The sequence below is a fragment of the Thunnus albacares genome, chromosome 4 (assembly GCF_914725855.1).
Source record: "Thunnus albacares chromosome 4, fThuAlb1.1, whole genome shotgun sequence".
In the NCBI taxonomy this organism is placed as follows: Eukaryota; Metazoa; Chordata; class Actinopteri; order Scombriformes; family Scombridae; genus Thunnus; species Thunnus albacares.
Genome location: NC_058109.1, coordinates 24189120 through 24213328, shown reverse-complemented (window position 1 = coordinate 24213328; position 24209 = coordinate 24189120). Strand labels below are relative to the sequence as shown.

At 40.8% G+C, this 24209-nt stretch overlaps 1 protein-coding gene across 5 annotated transcripts in view; it reads left to right on the top strand.

The window, feature by feature from the left end:
• The window catches only part of kif21b (kinesin family member 21B), a 66062-nt gene that overhangs the window by 10227 nt on the left and 31626 nt on the right, over positions 1-24209 (top strand). For 3 of the 5 annotated variants that reach the window (XM_044349017.1, XM_044349016.1, XM_044349014.1), the window contains exons 2-10: positions 15851-16073; positions 16946-17128; positions 18090-18239; positions 19569-19703; positions 19811-19993; positions 20254-20369; positions 21373-21568; positions 23283-23472; positions 23631-23694. In XM_044349017.1, the coding sequence (XP_044204952.1) occupies positions 15851-16073; positions 16946-17128; positions 18090-18239; positions 19569-19703; positions 19811-19993; positions 20254-20369; positions 21373-21568; positions 23283-23472; positions 23631-23694 (1440 nt within the window). The remainder of the gene's footprint in view (positions 1-15850; positions 16074-16945; positions 17129-18089; positions 18240-19568; positions 19704-19810; positions 19994-20253; positions 20370-21372; positions 21569-23282; positions 23473-23630; positions 23695-24209) is intronic. The other 2 variants (XM_044349018.1, XM_044349015.1) reach the window with 1 other exon arrangement.

Here is a 24209-nt window from a genome sequence, read left to right as displayed (position 1 = left end):
CCACTTTAATCTGGACAGAAGAGGTTGTCATCTGTTTATGAAGTGGTTATTTGTACGTGTATGCATGTTTTATCATTTGTTTGATGGACTTGAACATAGCTGATCAAATAGACATTAATATTTGTATGATATGGAATGTAGCTTCAAATAATGGTTATTTTTTCAATGAATTGATGGATTATTTAATCAATAAAATGTCAGATAATGAAAAGAAAATTACCAAACATAAGTACCCAAAGCCGAAGGTCATAATTTCAAATAGCTTGTTTCAATTCAACGATATAAAACGCTGAAAAACGACAAATTGAGAAGCTGTGATGTTTGATATTTTTTCTTGATAAATAAAAGATTAAATATGAATTAAATATGAAATACTATTAAATATCTCAGTTTTGGCTTTACACTTCAAACAAACTGAAGGTGTGGAGTTTGACATGGGTGTCATGCTGTCCAGTTGAATTGTAGGTAATGTAGGATCCAGTGTTTTTGGATTAAAAGGGAAGATAGCAACAGAAAATAATAGTTGTATGCAGCTGCAACTGCATACCAACTCCCACCTGATGTAGTGTTTTTACCTACAGTTTGTGGTCATTACAGTGGCCTTGAGGAGGCATTGAATAGCAGCAGGCATGTCACTCCGGGACAATCAGCTCGTGTATGTCAGCATGACTAGACAGACACCAAATGAGAGTGACAGAAGGTTGCTACTCCGAGTCGGCCTACCGCCACCTGGGCGAGCCAGCTGTCCACGCCCAGCGCCTGCCTCTTGTGACCACTGTCCCGCTTCCTCTAAACACGCTTATGAATGCGCGCTTAAAATTCGTCTTCCTTGCTTTCCCATCTACTTATTGGCCCCCATTCACCGCACGCATCACTGCCTCAGTTTGTCCAAATGGTCCTCATTAGTGCTTTCTCTTCCGGTGCTCCCGGCCAGCCATTTATTTTCGTCCGTGTCACCCCTCCTCCTGACTGTACCTTCCTCTTTATCCCGGCATCCTGTGGGTCTAAATCAGAGACCCAGGTCAAGGCTTCCTAAATGGTTTTTCTCACCCTTCATTCACTCTTATTTGATGCCAGCTTATTTCATTCGTAGCTAACATAACCTCATCTTGCCAGGGACAAGGCACAGCAAGGTGCCCATTGGTTATTCCTGTCCTGTTTCTGGAGCAGCAGACAAACTTGTTTTAATGTGTGTGTGTGTGTGTGTGTGTGTGTGTGTGTATTTGGCTACCAGCCTGTTACCCTGCTGTGATGTCGTGCCCATGTGGAGGATTGGAGACTGAAGCGAGAGACAGATTTTGTGACGCGTGGCCTGCTTCCACAACCCATTATTATGTTCATATACTGTACATGCACAGATACTTAACTGATTATGATAAGAGTGCAGCACAGACATTAAAGGGAAGGCGTCTTGAACGGACCGTGATGGATCAAGCAGGAGATGGACGGAGAGACAGAGAGATGAGATCGGAGGGAGAGAGGCAGTTGATGGGTTTATGTGAGGAATTGCTGCAGACAGCTGATCCGGTAAATCAATGGGAGTACTGATTAAATGGGCAGCAGGATATAGAAATGCCTACTGTAGCTCCATAATCAAAACTGGTGCTTTTCAGCTGTGCTGTGCTTGTGTTTCAGAGAAGAGGTCGGCAGTACAGTAACTCTTTGATGAATAGTCTTTAATTAATGAAAGGAAGATGTAAGATTCATCAGTCCTGAATTCATTCATGTTGAGGCGAGGAAAATCCTAATTTATAAAAACAACATTGACTAATTAGGATGTGACCTTCACAGACTCGAAAAGACAGATCTCTATGTTAGGCCGACACATTTTTTTTTAAGCTCTATTTCCCCAGGAAATTTCCCTTATTCGACTTGTGTGAATTGTAATGCCATGATCAAAGGGGACCATTTTTTACATCCCCACACAGGCAGAAAGATTAAAGTCAGGGGTAGAATCACATGTAGGACCACACATGTAGTCTACCTATTGAAATATCCTCATGGGTTTTGCTATGTGAGCGAGACAAAAAGGGAATTTAGAATTAGGAGGATCTCTGAGCATAAGAGTAGCATCAGAAATAAGGATGAGAGGTCTCCTGTAGCCAGATGCTTTCATTCTGCTGGCCGTGGAGTTTGTAGGCTGCAGTTCATGAGTATTGAGGCTGTTAGGCCACTTTTGAGGGGAGGAGATAGGGAGAGGAAATTTCTCCGAAGAGAGGCAGCTATTGGATACTTACGGACTGAGTATACTAGGGGCTTAAATGATCATTTGTTTTTTGTCTTGCTTTTTATGAATACAGATGGGTATTATTCATGTATATGTATTTATATTTTCTATGGAGGTTCTTGATATGATGAGTTTATGTACATACATGCATTTTCTTATTGTTAGTGTGTAAATCAGTTGGTTACTTATCTGGTTATCAATAAGAGAATGTGACATATTTCTTCTTATGACATAATTTTTCTTACTAGTATTTGTCTTTTTATGATATTTTGATGACTTGTATCAGCTAGTTGTTAATCTCCAGCAGGTCCCTGGCTGCTGTCTAATAGGGGTCACACCCACAAATGTCTCAGAAATGCTGAGGAAAGCCCAGGGCTGAAACGCGTCCGTTTCCTTCTGCTGCTGTACATTATTAAAAGTGTTACATATTTCTTTGTGAGTGCTGACGACTTCATTTGCTAATTAGGATGTGAGACACTACTTATGATAAATATTCATGTTTGTGATTAAATTTATTCAGAGACCTATTTTAAAATGTTGGGAAAGTACACACTATAAATACATATATTATACAATATTAACAATGTTATACTTAAAATGGGATGCCGGAATAGTTGACTCTTTGAATCTTTTAAAAACTTTTCTGAGATACTGTATATACTAGAGGAAATGTCATTGACATATTTTCAAGCTGTATTATTTTTTTACCTCTTAAATTAGGCAGATAAATAATTTGTGGCATATAAGTATATAAAGCAATTTAGCAAAGGAAATTAAAGGAAATTTCCACACGTTCATTATTAACCTCAATAGCATATTTAAAAAAAAGTACAGTACAAATTAGACTGAATATCAACCTTTCATGAGTCCTACAAGTCAACTAATCCTTCGAACAACCCACCGACCAATTAACCCTGCAACAGATGTGCTTTTTTCTTATGTTATTAATTTTGGTAAATGTTTTTTTTGTCCAGTTTTGACCTTAGCAGCTAGTGGTCTGCCACCCCTCCACCCATACTGCTGCACCTCGGGGGCCTCTCTCATTTCATCCCACAGTCACTGATATGCCCAGTGCTCCTAACCCAAAATAGGCCAAAGCCAATTTCCTGAGTTCTCAGGGCTTTTCATGTCAAACATGCGACAATCTTCATGAATTGCCATATTATCCTCCCCTCTCCTGTTCTTGTTCTCATTTTCCCCTTTTCTCTCGCTCCCTCTGTCTTTCTATCCATTTCACTATTTTAAGAGAGTTTAACAAGAAAGAAAGAGGCAGATACAGTGAGAGTGCAGCAGAGAGATAAATGGTTCAAAGAGCGTCAATCAGCTCCACCTCGACAGCTTTTCAGAAGGTTTGTATCAGGTGTACAGTGTGACAAAGGCTGCTATCACATGTCGCCAGGACACTTCCAAAGACATTCAAACACTTACACGTATCACAAAGTTTTCAGGAATTAGTGAGAATAAAACAATATTGTTGAATGAACTAAAAGGAGACCATTCATTTTAGTGCTGACTTCTACTTCATGTGCCAATAAAACTCACTGCTTGTCTTACTGTACTTTAACATAAGATGCTGCTTAAGCAAATTATAAAGTGGCCTAAGTATTTAATCATCTAATAAAGTCAACATGTCCTAAAAGGATCTTAAAATTGCTTATTTTTATTGTCTTTTTCTTTCTTCCTCTGCCTCTTGTTAATTTCCATTCATTTGGTGTCATCTCCAGTAATCAGTGTTAAGAAAGGACAAAGGAAAAAAGTTGTAGTGCTTTATTTTTAAGGTATCATTTTTCCTCACAGTTGTAAACTTCTTTCTGAGTATCTCCATGGAGTTATCTTGTCTCGGTTGCTATGGGAACATGACCTGGATGTGCTCACACTGACAGTGATAAGAGCGCAGCTGGATTTGTCAAAGGGAAGTCAAAGAGAGAAAACACACACACACACACACACACACACACACACACTCACTAGACACTGAGTTCATTTTGACCTCTCTCTTCTTGATGGAAGTGGAAATGAAGGGTTGATCGTCTGGGATTTTTAATGTGTGACAAATGCTTTCAAGGGCAGTCCACCCACACATACAGTTTTTATGAATGCTGACTTTTTGCTATTTTTTCTGTTTCTCTCTGTCTAAAAGGAAAAGTAAGAAAAAGATGTATCATCGTACCTGAAAATGCTTGGCATAGACATGTCTGTGGTGCAGACAGAATCACACGCACATGGCTGTGGCAGTTGGGTTAATCCTAATCTGAACTCTCACAATGACAAAGCAGTAATCGGAGGTGTGGTACAAGCCAACAGAACAGAACCAGATGGAGACACTGTGCTCCTGTTTATGTAATCTCTGTTTGGCTGAATGCACAAAGTTAATCCCTCTCAGAAAGAGAAAGAGAACGAGAGTTCTGCTCAGCAAATAAAGAAAAGAGCTTATGACTGAGTTATTATCGAGACAAAATGAAGCATTCTTCAAAGTTCATTTGATTTCAAGGACAACTGTCCCAGTGAAGCTGCTCAGTCACTACTTCCACCTTGTTAACACAGTTGTCATTGTGTCATCTTACGCAGTGTGTTTGGTTAGACAGAAGTAAAATAAGAGGAAGAAATTATGACAACCGTTGACCCGCTCACATTGAATGTGATCTAGTTGTGTGTAATATGATTTTGTGAGTTAGTTACTTCAACATTGTGTCTTGGTGTGTTCTGCCCTCCCAGTGAAGCTGTCACAGAGGTAGTTTATAACTGTCTGAGGCCATCAGTGGAGTTAGTAGTGTCATGAATTGCAGTGCATAGTGAGTTTGGACAAACAGGGAAACGAAGATATAAAAAGCACAGTCATATTTTCTCATGTTACGCATTCCTCTGAACATTTCTCTCTTCAATCAGTTTCCTTTATTGTCCTTGTGAAAATATTTAAACTACGGTAATTTTCCAGAGTCAAAAGTGCAGAGAAGCTTATTTTCATTTACAACTATGCAAACAGTGTCTAACTATAAAGGAAGGAGTCTCCGTCTGTATGTGTGTCTGTCTGTTCTTCGCTTTTCTCAACCAACGCTCATCCAATTGACTTCACACTTGGCGGATGTGTCGCTTGGGACCCAAGGAAGTGCAGTGTCGAGTGTGAAGTTGTTTGGATGAGAAATGTTAAAGATATCATTAAAAGAAAACATTTAGCGGATCTTGACCTCTCCAATACGGCAATATGAATCTGTTCAACTTATAAACAATAAAAAATGTGCATACAGCAAGTGTGCTCCAAGAATCGATTTTCTCGACAGCTATTCTTCTGATCGACTTCACATTTGGCGGGTGTAGTGCTGAGGACTCAAGAAAGTGCAGTGTCGAGTGTTGTTTGGATGAGTGATTCTCGAGAAAGCTGCAAGCAGCAATACCGGAGGCCAAGCAGTCGGCCTGTTCTGAACAGGCACATTTTGAGCGAGCAGTGCACTAGTAAACTTATAAATATGCACAGCTCTGGCTTTGGCAGCAGTTCAAGAGGCAATTTCATATTCATGTTCATTTTAAGATCAATTCGAGTGACTTGTTTGATAAACGGTAGTCACTGCTGTAAGTGTTGTGCATTATTTCATGGCAAAGTGCTGTTAGGTTTTATGAGAAATTGCGACTGTGGTGTGTGTGTTTTTGTGTGGCGGCAACACCCCAGTAACTGGTGCAGTGTGGTGGGTCTTAAGCAGTTTGGAAAACCATTGGGATACCACCGACAGGCACTGGCAGGCTTGGAATTAGAGGGCACAACCTTTTAGCGTAGTTAACATCTTTAGAGGAATAATTACAGATGGTTGTAATATCATGTGACCCACAAGGCAGCGCATCACAACACGCGCTTTTGTGGAAATGTGAAAGTGTTTAAATACATCCTCCTGTCTGTCAGCCTTCCTGCCATTGTATTCAGTATTGAGGAGAGAGTGGCCGTTGCATGAGCACCTCGTCTAATCCAACAGTCACTATACAAAGGAAATGAGGTGTGTGAGAAAGGCTGAGAGTAGGCGAGAAGTGAAGATCTGGTGTCAGGCTTTACACTCGTCTCTCTGCTGAGTGGTTATTAATGAGTGGGATTACAACGGGGGAATATTAAGTCTCACCACCTCCCGCTTTGTCAGCCCATGTGGAGAAGAGAAGTGAAAGCAGGGTTTAGTTTGCAGACGCAGATGCAGTTCATCTATGCATGAATCCAGAAAAATAAGGTTTTGATCCACATATGATCGTGCCAAAGCACCTTATTTCAACCAAGAAATCTGTTTTGTGTTCATGCAAACATTTTGCAAGAATTTGCAGTTTATGTTGAGATGAAACAGACCAGATTCTATATAGATGAGAGTAGATTAGATTCAGCTTCATTGTCAGTGCAGGCAGTAAGTTCCAGTACAACGAAATGGAGTTTAACATCTAACCAGGACAGTAGCACGGGCCTATAGATAAAAGTAGATAAATAAGGATAGATTAAACAGTATATACAGTAGAAATAGTCAGATATATCATGTGGTGTATGGTGTGCAAATTACCAGTGCAAAACTAGATGTTTAGTACTGGTTCTGAGGTAGAACAAACATAAACATGAAAGTGCTGGGGTGTCCAACATGAGAGACTTATAAGAGATACAGATAATACCTATAGATAGTATATATGCGTGAGCTTACAATATTTAAACTAGCATTCATTGAATTTTTGGCCTCTTGGGGGCAGCATAGTAAGCTGAACCTACACAGCATTGACACATTTTCACCTTAAAAAGTTGATATGATGAACATGTTAGCAAACAGTTGTGCTTATTTACACATGCAGGACACACAGCAACATTGGCATTAATTTGGAAGTGTGTTTCTGGCAAATGTAAGTCTAATATCTGCTCTGCATTTAGCTCTATTTTGGTCTCCACCAACTCCTGAGGGAAATGTCTGGCTCTTTAGCTGCTAAATGCTCCACTGTGTTCACTTGTCGTGTCTGCTGCTTGGTGCTGAACAGGTGGTGTTTGGGTGGGTCTATCAAAGCTTTTTTGCTTAAAATAGATGCCTGCAGCATCTGGAAACTACGCTAATGAGAGCGAGGAGAGTAAACCAAAACAATGAGCTGCAATGAACTGCAGAGAGTTGGATTATAATTTTCTGTGGGTTTAGTCACAATGTGTGACCACTGTTACATTACATGTAGTCATTTGATCTATTGTTAATGTAATAAATAGTTTTGTGCAGCTTTAATGCTCATAAAACCACATTCATGCTGTCATCTTTGCTGCATTAGCATTTTTTGAAACACAGCTTGTCATCAAGCTGTGTTTCAAAGAACATATTAATGAACTAGGTCCTTAAAAGCAAAACTGTCATTCTTCCATAGAAATAAGGCATGTGTTACCCAGAACTGCAAAAGCAAATTGTTAAGTCAACCTTTTTATCCGTTATGGACTATGGTGATGTAATTTATATGCTCTCTCCTGCCTCTCCTCTTAAACCTCCCGATACAGTTCATCATTCTGCCTTAAGCTTCATAACTGGGGAAGGCTTTAGAGCACATTATTGTATTCTGTATGAGAAAGTTGGGTGGCAGTCGTTGGCAGTGAGAAGAGAACAGCACTGCATTCTGTTTATTTACAAAGCACTTTTTGGAAATCTTCCTGGGTGCCTTACATGTCTTTTTAACCATAGATCAGTGTCACACTGCATAGGTCCCAAGACTATTTGGTCCTTAAAAATCATCATGTTAGCACGGAGATTGGGAAACTGGCCTTTAACTACTGTACTCCACACATGTGGAACAATCTGCAGAAGCCTGTAAAATTAGACAAGCTAATCCCTTTTAATCAATTTAAGTCTCTTCTGACTGACATAGAGCAGTGTGAATGCACGTGTCTTTGAATTGATGTTGTCCCTTATGTTGATGTCTTTGGCCTGTATAATCTGTTGATACTGTGATTTTTGTATGCTTTTATTGTTTTTATATGTGCTTTTGTTGTTTCTATTGTTCTTACATATGATTTGTTGCTGATGCATAATGAAACTTTCATGTGCTTTTTTTTATGAACTGTGCTCGGGGCGTCCTTGTAAAAGAGAGCTTGCTCTCAATGGCCCTCCCTGTTTAAACAGAGGTTGAGAAAAATAACTCCTTTGTATGCAGATACACTCATATAAACACAGAGTTCTGCTTGATTGCATTCATCTGCCTCACACATCCATATGTATGTGACCTTCAGGACAATGTGTATGTATGAACCCCAGTGTATGTCTGTCTTTGTTTGGAGAAACAGATCTGAATGATTGAATATGGGGGGGGGGAAGATGAGGTTCTTGTGTTCATCATTTCAGACCGTCTGAGCTGATCACAGGTCAGTTTATTGTTGAATGGGAGAATCTTTGGAGGACATGAGCAGTGACCTGAGATCAGCACCCTCCCTGCTTTGTAAAACCTTATTCTCAAACCACAAAATCAATCTTAATATACTGCCCCCCACTGTGTAGACTTCACTGTGTGTACATGGATTTTCTACTGTTGTTGTAAAACCATGAGAGCTTTACAGACCTAAACACTGATCAGTGTCTTTACAGTACATTAGGTCACCTGTAGAGCTTTTATTCTCTACCTGTCAGCGCAACCTTTCCTGGGTGGCAGACTGACAATTGAGCTTTCTGTCAACAGTTATTGGATCTACTGTGTGATGGGAGGAGGAGGGGGGGTAACTGTGTGTTTGCATTTACAACAGTTGTTAGGGAACAGACACAATGCTTTTCAGTGTCTCTCTCACCAAATGATGGATATGTGTTTTTTTCCATTATGATTGTGAAATTTAATCTATAGAAAGAAAGAGAGAGGAAGTGAGGCAGCGAGGAAAAGTCCACACTAGCGATTAGCCTCTGCTGTTATCAGGCGAAAAAAGGAAATGGAACAGGCCCCTCCAATGCTTCTGCCATTCAAGCTTTTGTCCTGACTCTCTGTTTTCACTGGCAACAAACTGAGGGAGGGCCGCAAAAAAGGCCGAGGTGTGACGATGAGGACAGGAGCACAGAAACAAAAGAGAGAGCCGAATGACGTTTTCCTGTGCAGCGATGATAAAGCTAAAAAGATAACAAATAACAGGGAGAAAAGGAGAAGTAAATGAGATTTAATGAGAGTAGATGCTGTCCTATGATAAACGGACAGAGTGTTAAAGGAAACATGGAAGCTGCGGCTGGCTTCCTCCACTGGTTCTGTGCCAGAAGAGAGACAACAGAGCTCTGAAACACTCGCAGCTCAAGTGAATACGATTAACTCCGTCTCTTTATGTGTGTGCGTATGTGTCTACTATGTCTTTACTGAAGTGTTTACATTAGGGAAATGAGCTCTTTGGCTATCACCGGTGTGTTCTTTGAAGGTTGAGTGAGCATGAACGCATACACACATACACATACACATACACACACAAACAGGCTTTGCTGGCACTCGCTGTCATTGGCAGCGATCACAGCGAGCTGATTTTATTGGTACTCTGGGCTCGTTGGCGAGAGACTTGGCATTCGGTCCAGACTATTCTCTGGATTGTGATTGGACAGCGGGTCAACAGTTGAGTTTCAGGTGAGGATTACTGTATAATCGGGCCTTATTGGATATAAGCATTTTGTAATTTGCACACCACTCCAATACCATTATGTTTTACTGGTGTAAATACTAGCATATGGGCACACAGATACTGCCACTGCACATTACGAGTCCCTTAGCAGTTTGTGCGGTTCCCAAGGAAACTGAACCCCCTTGAAGTGTGCCAGCTGAAGGAAAAAACACTGGAAACTAGACTAAGACTCTCTATATCTGTTAGCATGCATAGTGAGTGCATAGTAAAAATATCGTGGTACCAACGAAACTGTTTCCTTAACATTAGAAAAGGCCCTTTTTTACAGCATGGCAAAAGCATGACTTTTTTAAAAATGTTTTCCAGTAACATAATATGGACATTTCTACATGTTCATCAATGTAACAATTAGTTTCCTCTGCCAGTACAACACTTAGTTGCTAATATTTGCTAATTAGCTCTATACAGAAAGTTAAGCTGAGGCAGTTGTCGAGACATTTCACTCAAAACTCAAATGTATCAGCCTCCTGGTGGTGCTAGAGAAAAAGTTCACCTTCAGGATTCAACCACGAATGCCAAAATTTCATAATCCATCCAGTAGTTGTAGTGTGTGTGTGTGTGTGTGTGTGTGTGTGTGTGTGTGTGTGTGTGTGTGTGTGTAAATAAATAAAATACAGTCCAAAATTTGCAGTGTGTCTTGAGTTAGATCAGGAAATTGCAGATTGAAATGTGACCTATATTCGATGCCAACATTCAGTACTATTTTTGATACTGAGTGCTAAAGACACATTTTTAGCACAGAGGTTGATATCCAGCTCTTCACTCCTGCAGCGCATTGATCACATTTTGCTGATCCTTCGCTGCTCTTTTCTTCCAGCCCCTATATTTCTCCCATAAGCTACCGCTATCCTTACCTCTACACATTAACTTCTACATCTGGATACAACATGGCACTCCAGTTGCACACCAGTGTCTCTCCCCTTGCTCAGTGAGACCAATCTGCTACTGATCTATCACTGTTCAGTTATGTGATGTGAGCTGGATGTGCGAATGATGGAGCCCCCCCTGGCAGTTACTGGCAGTTGTACGATACCCTGCTAACTGCTTCCACATGCCCAAGGTCTGAAGATGAAGCCAGAACATGTGGGGCATACACACAGTATGCCAGCATGCTTTTTTTTTCCATGCTGGATGGTAAATCAAACTTGAAATCTGTAGAGCTGATTCGCATTTTGTTTTTTCACACCTTGAAAACCTACATGTTACACGCTGGTGTGTCAAATTTCACTTCACCCTTTCGACTCTCTGATGTAAATCTGCTCGTCTGCGTGCTCGTTGATCATTTTTAAGGCAATTTAAGCAGAAATTTAACGAGCGATGCTGTAAACACCGGAAAGGTCTTGAGGACTGTTTGTATTCTGAGAGGTCTGCTGCCTCCCTCATGTCACAGATTACTTCACTCTCAAGTCACGCATCAATGACTTTTGCCGCTATCAGAGTTTAATATGGCAATTAGTGTGTGTGCGTGTGTTGTTTGTTTGCCTTTTTGTTTTTTATGAGTCTGGTCCTAATTAGCAATATTGGGTTTGATAATTATTCTAATAAATGAATTCTCTTGAGCTTATGTATAATGAGTTTCTGACTTTGTGCATGTGTGTGTGTGTGTGTGTGTCTAACAGAACTGGATTTAGGGCTTATGAAAAAAGATTAGGGTAAGGAGTATCATGTTTGTACCTGTATATTCATCTGAGTATAAAGAATGCCAGTAAAACAAAAAATAAAAGCGAGGAATACAGGTAGGAGTGTGTATGTGTGTGTATGTTGGTTCTTTGAGGGACTTTGTTTAGGCCCCAGGGAGTTTAAACCATTTTCCCATTAGTGTGCGTAGATGAGGAGAGATAGACGCTTTAATTTGCCACATCAGGGATCCACAATCTGCTTCTCATGTGTTTTTCTCTGTGCCTGTGTCTCATACAGACATTTAATCATGATGTTAGGGGCTATTTTTAGCTGCTAAATGTCCTTAAGTGAGTGTGTGGTCTGAGTCTGGGTCTGTGTGTGTGTGTGTGTGTGTGTGTGTGTGTGTGACATCTTTGCTGTTTCGATCAATGTTATGGATCCCGTCTTTGTTGGCGCAGCTGGCTTAAATGTTCACCCAGCTGAGCCACAGTGAGTGTGAGTGTTTGTGTGTGAATTGATTATTTATAGCTGTTCCGTTTCTTCTTCTCTCCGTGGATCACTGACAGACTGTCATTGTTGTTTTCGTGTCTTTTTGTATGCATGCGAGGCTTGTGTGTGTCAGACGTGTTTGTCTGTTCTCATTTGATGCAGAGCTTGTCAAGCCTTTCCTGAATTCAGCCATATTTTTTTTTTCGTCTTTGTGATGATGGAGGGAAAGACAGAGAGAGGGCGCTCAGAGGAAGCACGTAGAGCTTTAAATGTGGAGTGTTTGATTGTGTAATATTTAGGACTATATTTATTTAATCTTGCTATTATTATTTTTCATCAATTGATTTATTGTTGTAGAAACTGCTAGAAAATAGTGAAAATTCCCATCGGAATCTCCCAAAACCCAAGGTGACACCTTCAAACAACAGTCCAAACCCCCCAAAAACCCCTCAATTTACAGTGATGTAAACACTGAGCAAATCCTTACATTTGAGACATTCAGCTAATTGTTTCAGCACTGGTAATGTTTATTTATAAAGGCCTTCTTAGTGGACTGCACACAATTAATAATACAATTTCTGAATATACAAAGAAAGACAGAATAAGGACATTACACATTATTAACAACCAAAAATAACTGCAGCCTTCTGGACACACCCAGGCTTGATCGTGTTCCTCTACAGGCCTTTTTCACAGAAGACATGTTTGACATGTCGCAGCAGGGAAACCACAGGTGTAAAGTTATTAGTAACACCTGTGCTTCTCCTACTATGACAACTCGAAACATGTGCTGTGGCACAATAAAAACCAAAAACCTGAGGTAAACCATCGGGGCCAACGTATAAATCATGAACTGGCAATGTCTGGAGTGTCTGTACTGTCAGATTGGAGAGCAGGAGACAAATCCTGACAGGCTCAGCAGAGACGTTGCTGCCCAGTAAGTCAGTCAGTGGTCAGCGTGAGGTGAGGTAGTGACAGAAATGCACTTACTGCCAAGACAAAGTCATAGAGGATTGCAGGGTGTTGTCTTGATGTTTTCTTTCTTTCTTTCTTTCTTTCTTTCTTTCTTTCTTTCTTTCTTTCTTTCTTTCTTTCTTTCTTTCTTTCTTTCATGCCTGACCTATAAATATTGTACACAAAAGACCTATAGTATTGAGTGTAAACAGAGAGAAAAGGAGAGAAGAATGACCTCCAACCCTTTTACAATACAGGTGCAGCTCTCTCGCTCTCTCTCTCTAACACACACACACAAACACACACACACACACACACACACACACACACACACACAAACACTTTTAAGTCCATTGTGCAGAGCCAGTGCACTCCCCTTCTGCCATATCCACTTTCTGTTAATAATTGGCTTAAACAGCTCTCATATGGGATTCGTGGGTTTAGATACATTAACCTCAGTGTCAAGGTCACCTCCAGTGATAAAAGGGAATCATCTGTCTGCAAGCTGCTTTTTAAAGTCACCCCTTCTATCCTGAGGTGGTCCGGGGTAGCGTGCTGCTGCTGCTGCTGCTGCTGCTGCTGAATTGGACTATTCTAATGTCCTTAATTCCTTCCTGGAAGACCCCCTCAATGACGCCTCAAGGCCTGAAAGATGCTGAAAATGCTGCCAGAAAATGCTGTTGTCAGCTCTATGTGTGTGTTTCTGTAGCACGAAAAAGCGATTACTGAGAGTGTTAGTGGTGGGTGTGGTTCTTCATGCATCTTTGAGAGGAACCATGTGTGAACTGAAGATAGTACAGTAGGTTGTTTTTAAACTCTCTGTATACAATATTTGTTCCTAGAATTGCTCTGTGTGTCTCTGCGACAAGCGCGCTATCCCTACAGCAGCTGTATGCGGTTGGGGATTTCTCTTGTTTTTTTATGATTGTATCCAGCATGTGTGTGTCTTTGTTGTAGCATCCCATAGGGAGTGCGCTCTCAGTGTGCGGGGGAGTTGATTTGCATCCCCTGAAGATTGAACCGGGGGGTTTTAGCATGTGGAGAGGTGGACCCGGCTCTCCGATACTGCTGGCTCATGGCTTTTTCCGCAGCTTAAAGTGATTACCTCCCCGCTGTGTCCACATTGTACCTCTGAAAGCCCAGGGCTGTATGACAGATCTTCTGTTTTATGGACATTGCAGTATGTGAGAGCAACATTAGACCTCTAGTTTACTCTACAGTGATTCTCAGACCTGATAGACAAGTAGCAGCACTGCGGCACAAGCATGTAAAAAGTGTCACTTCTGCAACGACTATATCGCCACTAATCAGCCGTCTTGCCTGCGAGGCTTTCTGGCGTTCTGCTTGCAAACAAGTTAAAATGATCCTAAATTTAAATACACGGCCCTCATTCTGTCAGTGAGTTCAAAGATGTTCCGGTGCAATTCCTGTTTTTCTTTTGGACTCAACAAATCAGGGATTATTTTACATTTGGGATGTCAGGTAAAAGCAATTAACTGCGATGAACTACCTGTCAGGACGGGAAACCCAGCAGAGCTGTGAGTCCTGAGCTGCAGGATTAACAGTTGCGGCAATAATGACTGATGAGGATCTGCTTGTCGCACAAAGCGTGCCTTATCGTGATCAGTGGCCCCACTTGCACCAGTTTTTTCACAGGGTTCTCCATTTTATGCCTCATTACCCATTTCTTATACATTCTCTGACTATAAATGGACAGCACAAACAAATGCGCTGTTGTTTAATATATATGTTTTGTCCTCAGGGTTGTTCTTCTGTCACAGATTTTTGTTCACTTCCACACTGTCCAGTCTGTTCACTTTCCTCTGCCAGACAATCAAAGGGAAGGTCCTCTTTAATGCCCCTATTGGACTGATGTAGTGACTCGGGGTAAAGCTCTTTTGCAGTAACAGTTGAGAGATGACAGGAAACAAGGGGAGATAGAGAGATGGGGAACATCATGCAACAAACAATTGCTGCCCATCATTGCGATTATGGTGCATGTATCTTAACCAGTCCAGTGTGCTACCGGGGCGTGCCCAGAACTGTTTTCAACACGTTTCTGACACTTGCTTCAGAATAGAAGGGTAAACATGGGTTATTTTAATAAATATAAGATTATTACACCATAACATTTGTAGATATTAGCGGTGAGTTGTAGCTATATCAACCATATATTCAGCTTTTCTCAGTTACACTTGAGCAATTCATACTTTTTTAAATTGTTTTTGTGCCAACTTTTTATAAGGTGACCAAATAAGAAACGAGATCCTTTCAATTTGCACCCCTTTGCCTTTATCATCTGGTTAAATCTCAGCGCAAACACCTGGCTGTGGCTAATTCTTTGGATTAGTTGTGATTTTTACAGACCCAGACCTTTGTGATGACCAGTTATTTAACAAATACTCAATCGAAAACTTATAAATGTTTAACATTCACCTCATGTAGGCTTGAAAGGCGGTTCAGAAAAGTTTGTAGTTTGCTGCTTTGCAGAGGACAGCAGCTGTAGTAAGCTTGGATTCACAACGATAACAACGGATTCTAATGGTAACCCAGTGTTGCGGTGAAATTAAAAGTTTTCAAAATATCCTTAATGTCATTATCCTGTGTGAAAGGTACTAGAGACATGGAATGGAAATGGAATATTAATGTACAGTCTTGGTGTAGATATGGATGTCTTTCCATTAACCCTTCAATAATGTGCTCTCACATTCTCGCTGTTTCTTGTTTAGACTTGAAATGATAATGAATTCAAGATGGCCATATGTATTGTGTGGATCAGATTTACTTGATCTACATGGTGCATTAAATAATTCAGACACAATCACAACCAGTAGCCTGTCTTCAGAATTGTGCTACAACACCCATTTTACATTTTTGATGTACGTCAATATTATCGTTTTACCCATTCAGTGACCATCTCTTTCCTTTTCCTCCTCTCCTCTTAGGATCCGTCCTCAGATGGCAAAGGAGAAGATAGAGGGCTGCCATGTGTGCACCCTGGTCACACCTGGAGAACCTCAAGTCCTCCTGGGGAAAGACAAGGCCTTCACCTATGACTTTGTGTACGATATAGACTCAGAGCAGCAACACATCTACCAGGCCTGCGTGCACAAGCTCATCGAGGGCTGCTTCGAGGGCTACAACGCCACTGTGTTTGCTTATGGTCAGGTAAGTTAACGAGACTTGGATTAGAGTTGTTTTTATGATAAATTAATTAGTTGTTATAATAATAATAATTATTATTATAATAAAAACATTCTAAAAAATATAATATTATATAATATATAGTCAGTTAGTGTTGCAGATCAATGTAGCGTTCATGTGGTGTCAGAATAATCGGAAAAATGATTTCTGGCTGGGAAAATTCAACACCCCCAACTTGGAAAGTCAGTGAAAATTTTGGTATACAACTTGCCAAAAGTTGACGTCATATACGCAGAAACATGGCAGACAAAAGTAAATGTTTAGTTGATGAAGAAACTTTTTACTAATTCATGTATTGCAGATCAATTTTTTGCTCACATGTATTTTGTAATATGGTATTAAATTGTAACTGTTAGTTGCTGTCCACATAGAGTGACCTAGATTAGTTAGAAAAGTTATTTATTAGCATTAACCCTGATAACAAGCCAGGTAAAGCAAAATTTTAGTGGTTTTAGGTAATGTACATGTGCAGAAACAAATGTGAGACAAAATAAAACACACTTCACACAAAACACTCCTCTTTGTAGTGTCCATGTTGTTTCCACATTACGACTTAAAAGCTCATGAACGACTTCCCAACTCAGGAAATAGGACCATCTGAGGAGCACGTGAATGCAGCATTATCTTTCACATAAAGTATAACACAGATCTATCGGGGGAATGCCCACACAAAATTGCTTACAGGAGCATGTTGTTTGATTTAGCTGAATATAATGACCTGAAAAGAAAAACAGCAAAGCAAAGATACACATACACATCAGCACACAGGAGTTTAATCAACTGCCAACACATGCGTATAAAAACAGGTTACAGGTTGTGGATGAAATGTGTTTCAGACGGGCTCGGGGAAGACTTACACCATGGGGACGGGTTTCGACGTGAGTCTGAGCCAGCAGGAGCAGGGCATCATCCCGCGGGCTGTTCACCAGCTGTTTGAAGGAATCCAGAGCAGGAGGCTGCGCGCCCAGGAGACCGGTACCCAGCCACCTGATTTTAAAGTCAGCGCCCAGTTCCTAGAGGTGGGCAACACATAACACATGTAGCTGCGAATGGATGTGCAGCACATGTACAAGCATGCTCCAACGCATTCTCACACAAGCACTATTGATATTCTTGCTTGCAAATGAGCGTGTGTGTGAGTGTGTGTGTGTGTGTGTGTGTGTGTGTGTGTGTGTGTGAGCTGGGATGGATATTGGTCCATATTAACTCTAACCAGATGGGACAAAATAGGGAGACAAGAGGATCAACCCCCCTCTTTTACAAACAGGAAGTGACAGCCTGATGACAGATGGGCAGGAATGTCTGCTGTGCTTTGTTGGTCCTGATTAATGTTGGCCATTACCTCTGACATTATTCCTCATGACTGTAGGGCAGAAGATGGATACGAGCGAGGGATGAGAGAGAGAGGGAGGGATGCTTGCGTAGGAGCAATGAGATAATATGACGAGGGATTATTTCCTCCAGAGGTTTCTGACAGGCAAATGTTTGGGTTATCTTTACAATGGGTGTGTGGGTGTATGATTTGATTACTTTTTTAAATGCATTTTTAAACATGATTTTAATATAAAAGTATAGTCATAGATCTCTTTTTCTGTTTCTGTACTGCTCTCTGTTATTAGTGTGTTTTTTTTGTAGGTTCTCAGGTCAGAAGGTTATCTCTGTTGATGATAAACAGATGGCTGTGTGTGTGCGTGTGTTTTTGGCAGTAGATGGAAACAGCTGAGCTTTCAGCTGACCTCTGTGGCCCCCTGCCCTCATTGGTTTCGGAGAGTTCACTGTTTTGACCTCACAGGCTGGAGGGCTGTGTGTACATAGGAAACAGTGCTGTGAGGAAAGAGGAGAACATGAAAATCTGCTCTAAAGTTGCAATACATTCAGGAAAAAGCTGTTTATTATAACATTAAATTGTTAATATACTCAAGTAGATAATGATTGTCAACATGCATGCATATATGTGTGTGTGGCTCTTGTTTATTGTAGCTGTACAACGAAGAGATCCTGGACTTGTTCGATGGAAGCAGAGATCCGGAGAGTCGGAACAGGAAGTCCAACATTAAGATCCATGAGGACGCCAGTGGCAGCATCTACACTACTGGAGTCACTTCCAGACTGGTACACTCAGAGGAGGAGGTGGGTGCATCTGTGTGTTATCTGCTGTTATGTTTGTGTGTATCACTCTCACATCAGTCTCGCTCAACATGTAGCATCTAAATACACAATATGTTTTATATTACTGAGATTTCTGCTCATGTGTCCTGGTCTTAAATGGTCATAGAAAATCACAAAGGCACTCACAGAAACTTTTGTTTTGTTTTCATTAAAACTGTGTCTTCTAATAAACTCATTATCATCAAGTGTACCTAAAAGATCTCTCCTATCCTGGACTGTATCTGCTTGAATTTCCTGGCAGCTCCTAACAGTTTAGGACAACAGGAGGACCAGAAATGCGTCAGAATTTTTTTGCCAATTACTGTAGAACTGATTTCCTACTGAGAGAAACATGCTGAATTTGGATCCTGCTTGATTTTTCCATAAACACAGAGTGGTCATGTAAGATTGAGTGTTAATGCGTGACAAAGGGATTGATGTAAAGATGATTACTGGGCTAGACAGAGCAGGAGAGCTGCCTGAGATCTCCAGCAACCCAGAGAGTCTGGCAGGACCCATCTGGTGGTCAGTCGTCAAAAAACCATTAGATCGAGGATGATAGCAGAGATTTGGCTGAGTTGGATGAGGATGTGAAGGAGAAAACGGAACAGCATCAGTCTGTAGTATATGATTCAACCTGTCCGAGCTTTCTTGAGAAGCTGGTTTGTACATAGCCAGATATCAGCTGTGAGTAATGGTTATCAAGATCAGCAATGACAGTCTGAAGGAAGGAAGATGCGAAGGGGGTCAAGAGGGCAGGAGGAATATCTGCCTGAGATGTTTTTCAAGGCTCCATCTCTGGAGAGAAGACTGAGAGATGACAAGAGGTTAACAGAAAAGGCAGGTGGTGATTTAGGAGAAAGGCTAAATGCTGGCTGGGAAAAGACACTTATGGTATAATGTAGTTTCTTCACAGAGTATTAAGAAAACAATGTGAGCGCATTGCAAAATGGAAGCAGAAAGGGAGTAAAAGAGAGGCTAGAATTGGGAGAGGTCATCTGACAAACCAGGTTTGTGTTTTTTCTCTCTTAGCTGCATTGTGCATTAAATTCCCAACACTTCAAACAGCTGAGAGACAAGTAGAGAAAGATGGGTGCTTCTATTGCAGAGAAGAGAAAAATGTCTAAACAGGGGGAGAGAGGAGATAAAAGAGTTTGAGTTAAGTAGGTTGAGAGGAAAAAGGAGTAGAGGAATAATCAGTAGAGAGGGCAGTTCAAAAGGATTTAGATTTTTTTCTTTTTTGATAATAGCGATTCTTTTCCTCATTTCAAGTTGTAACCAAATGTCCTTCATATTGCGTGTGTGCTGCAGCTGCTGCAGTGTCTGAAGCTCGGCGCTCTGTCCCGCACCACGGCCAGCACCCAGATGAATGCCCAAAGCTCCCGCTCGCACGCCATCTTCACCATCCACCTCTGCCAGATGAGAGTCTGCCAACAGCCGCAAATGGTGAGGGGTTGAAAAATGGAGATGGGTGAAAAATAAAATATAATGCATGATGGGTAGGTCCAGTGTGAGGTGAGTCTTATTACAAGTTCATCTTTATCCCCTTTTAGCAGAATGGAGGAGGGGAGAACGGGGAAGTGAACGGTGTAGACTCCAGCTCCATCGCCCAGCCGGAGTACGAGGCGCTGATGGCCAAGTTCCACTTTGTGGACCTGGCCGGCTCTGAGAGGCTGAAACGCACAGGAGCTACAGGAGAGAGGGCCCGTGAGGGGATCTCCATTAACTGTGGGCTGGTGAGACAGACAATAGACAATGTGTTTGTGTGTGTGTCCACATACATTTAAGGTGGTTTGACTGGAAGGAAATGACAGAGCATGTACATGAGCTTTTCCATTGTGTGCCTGTGGTCAAGTGTATTTGAATACTGTGTTTGCATATCGCTCTTCTGCTTTTTTTTAATGTCAGCATGCTAATGATGTTAGAAAACTAGTTCACCATCAATGTCTTGATAAAAGTGTTTGTGTGTGTGTGTGTGTGTGTGTGTGTGTGGTAGCTGGCCCTGGGAAATGTGATCAGTGCTTTAGGGGACCAGACCAAGAAGGGAGGACACATCCCCTACAGAGACTCTAAACTCACCCGACTGCTACAGGACTCATTGGGAGGCAACAGGTAAAAAGACAGACAGACACACACACACACACACACAACTTTACCTTAACCATACCTCAACCAAATGCCCTGACCTAAACCTAATTGTAACCTTAATCTTAAAACCAGCCAGCCAAAATGTCCTCACAATGCAGAAATGTCCCCGTTATTTTGGTTTAAAACCGAAATTGGTCCTCACAAAGATAGCAATACAAACTCTCACACACATATATACAACCTACATACTGTACATACAGAAAAAATGTTCATATAGAGGTGGTAAAGTTGTATAGTTATGGAATAATCTGAATATTGTGTGAGATTTAAGAAGTTTGGGAAAGTCACGACACAGGCACTGGTGCTCTGTAGAGCTGAAACAGTCGATTGATCAATCAGTTTATCGGCCACTCCTCTCTAAAGTGAGATTGGTGCTTTTCTTTGCTTTTGCCATATGGTATTAAACTGAAAATCTTTGGGTTTTTGACTGTTTTAGTATTGTATTGGGCATTATAATGGTAATTTTTCACCATTTTCAAATTTTTTTATAGACAGAATGATTCATTGATTAATTGAGAAATAACTGGCAGATTAATCAATAATGAAAATAATTGTTAGGTCAAGTCAATTTATTTATAAAGCACATCTAAAAACAACAAATGTTTCCTGAAGTGCTTTACAGACTGAGAATTACAATCAAATAAAAACACAGACATAATTATGAGGATCAAAGGGAAAAATGATAAAAGTGTAGAATAAAATAAATAAAATTTGGATAAAATACTAAAAACACAACAGCATTGCACAGAGAACAAATAAATAATAGATTTTTTAATGTAGTTGCAGCCTTACTGCTCTGGTTTAGTTGCTGACATTAGTTAAAAAAATGTTCTCAAGTGCTGAGTTTTTATGTTTATGAATATTAAAGTGCTTCTGTTACACTTATGGTAATAACAAGACACTGATACTCAGGCACAACCTCAACAATCTTCTAATACTGTATGAACCGTCTGTCCTTCCTCTCCAGTCGTACAGTGATGATCGCCTGCGTCAGTCCGTCAGACCGGGACTTCATGGAGACGCTGAACACTCTTAAGTACGCCAACCGCGCCCGAAACATCAAGAACAAGGTGGTGGTGAACCAAGACAAGACCAGCCAGCAGATCAGCGCCCTGCGTGCTGAGATAGCCCGGCTTCAGATGGAACTGATGGAGTACAAGACGGTGAGAGATGTGGGGATGGATGGATGGTGGGAAGAAAACAAGAAACATTTAGAGAGAGAGAAACCCGGAAAATTTGGAAAAAGACAAGGAGTAGCTTAGAGATATAGATAAGAGAGGATAAATGAATGAGGGAGGAGATGAGGAATGAAAAGTGGCAGGTTGAAGAAGACAGATAACACATGGCTGTCAGTGTAACTGATGCAATGACGCTGTAAGAGAGGAATGAATGGGGCGACATGATGGATGAAACTGAAAATAGTAGATGAGCAGAGGAAGAAAAAAGACAACAGTAATGGGAGTAAGAGAAGATGGTATTGGAGGGTGAGTGAGAAAAGCACAGGCCATGCCTGCAGCAGCCGCTGATTACGATATTAAATTAAAGATCATTACTGAAACATAAATGAATGAATGAATGAATGAAACTTTATCAATCCCCACAGGGGAAAGTCACTTGTTACTGCAGCTCAAAATTAGAAGAAAAGGTAAGATAAATAAGATAATAAGATTAAAGATAAATAAAAAACTAAAAGCTAAAGACAGTATATACACATATACAGCATACACACCTGTCACATATACAGATATGACCTGCAGTGGTAATACACATGTGGTGTGTAGCATTGTACTGAAATATTGCACTGGAAAAAACTAAAAAAAAGTATAAAATCTTATTGCACAAGGTTGAAACATAAGACAAAATATGATGATAGATAAATGACAAAATGATAAATGAACAGATGCGATATATTGCCTGAGATATTGTGCTAAGTAGCTGTGGTGTTATAAGTGGTGGGTGATGTTGACAGAGACAACATCAGTGTTATAGTATGCTAAACAGTCTGGCTGCCGTCAGGATGAAGGACCTGCAGCAGTGGTCCTTCTTACACTGTGGGTTCAGCATTCATCATTCATTCCTTCATTCATTAATCCGTTTATGTCTTTAGTACAGTGCTATAAAGATTAATCAGTGAAATGTCAGTATTTTACACTATAATGCAGGGATAAATTAATCCCTCAGCTGAATGTACTTGTCCTGAGAGGCTCTGTGCGTGCTCAGTGTACCATGGTTTACCTAATGAGGACCATTATATAGTAAGAAGACAGAGTGAACTACGGTACAAGAAAATGTGACAAGAAATAGGTAGAAAACACAAGGACTGTCTGCAAAGTGTCTAGACTTTTTCATCAGCTTTGACCTCCGGGACAACAAGAAACAAGCAATCATTTAACTGGATTGTCAGTCTATTACACGATTAAGGGGGTTACCATGGTTACTAGAGGGAAGTGAATGCGTGACTATGATGATGGGCTGCGAGCTGACCTCGACATGGTAATTAGGGATGTGATGTTACTGGAGTCTGGAAGTTATGGAGTGTTGGATTGGTGGAGGACGTAATGACGTCTGCGAACTGTTGCTGGATTACATAGTGACTCTCTGTTCGGAGCTTACACAACAGGGTTTTTTCAGTATTAATCATTCAGAATCTGACAATAGTTACTTGAAGACTCTCCAGACAGGTTTATCCATCTTAAACAATAGCATTGTGTTTGGTTTAAGCAGTGTGGAAAGTTGGAATGCAACATCAAGTATGTGTAAGAGCAACGATATGGAATCAGTTTTATTTTCCAGGTCTGACTTTTGGTCTTTTTCCTTAAAATGCTCGTGGTGTTTGAGGTCTTGGTCATTGATATTTGTACCGATTGCTCTGTGCAGGGGAAGCGTGTGGCATGTGAGGATGGTTCGGAGGGTTACAGCGATCTGTGCCAGGAGAACGCCATGCTGCAGAGAGAAAATGACACGCTGCGGCTCAGGGTAAAGGCCATGCAGGAGACCATTGACCACCTCAATACCCGTGTAACACATCTGCTGGCCAATGAGGTCAACACACTGCTCACCAAGTCAAGTATGTGAAAGAGATACGTAACTTCTTCAAATGTATCTCCTAAGTTGACCTTCTAACATCTTTCATTTATCGTTATGTATTAAAATTAGGATGTTTTGCTTCCTTATTGCATTGGGAGCTTTCTGTGACCTGAGTTTCCTTCTATCTTTGACCTCTAGGTGAGGGCAACGAGGAGATCGGGGCTCTAATCCAAAACTACATCCGAGAAGTTGAAGAACTTAGGTAAGAGCTCCTTGTCATCCATGGTGCTTTTATGTAAAGCCATCAATTGTACTAATAATCGAAATTATCACCGAAATCATCAAACCTCAGTCTGGAACTGGGACTTTTTTGACCAGACTAAGGGCATTCTTTGACTTTTAAAGAAATAGTTCAACATTTTTGGAAATATGCTTATTCACTTTCTTGCCAGCAGTTAGATGAGTAGATTGATACCACTCTCATATCTTAAGCTTGAGGCAGCAGCCAGCTAGCTTAGTTTAGCATAAAGACTGGAAACAGGGGGGAAACAGCTAGCTTGGCTCTGTCCGAAGGCAACAAAATCTGCCTTCCAGCATCTCTAAAACTCACTAATTAACACGTTATCTCTTGTTTGTTTTATGTCTGCAAAACTGAACAGTAAAAACAGCAAGTTGTGGTCTTGCAAGGGGTTATGTGCTGCACTATCGATATCAATCTTCTCAACAAGAAAGCAAACTGGTGTATTTGCCAAAATGTGTTTCCAAAGCTATTTGTTT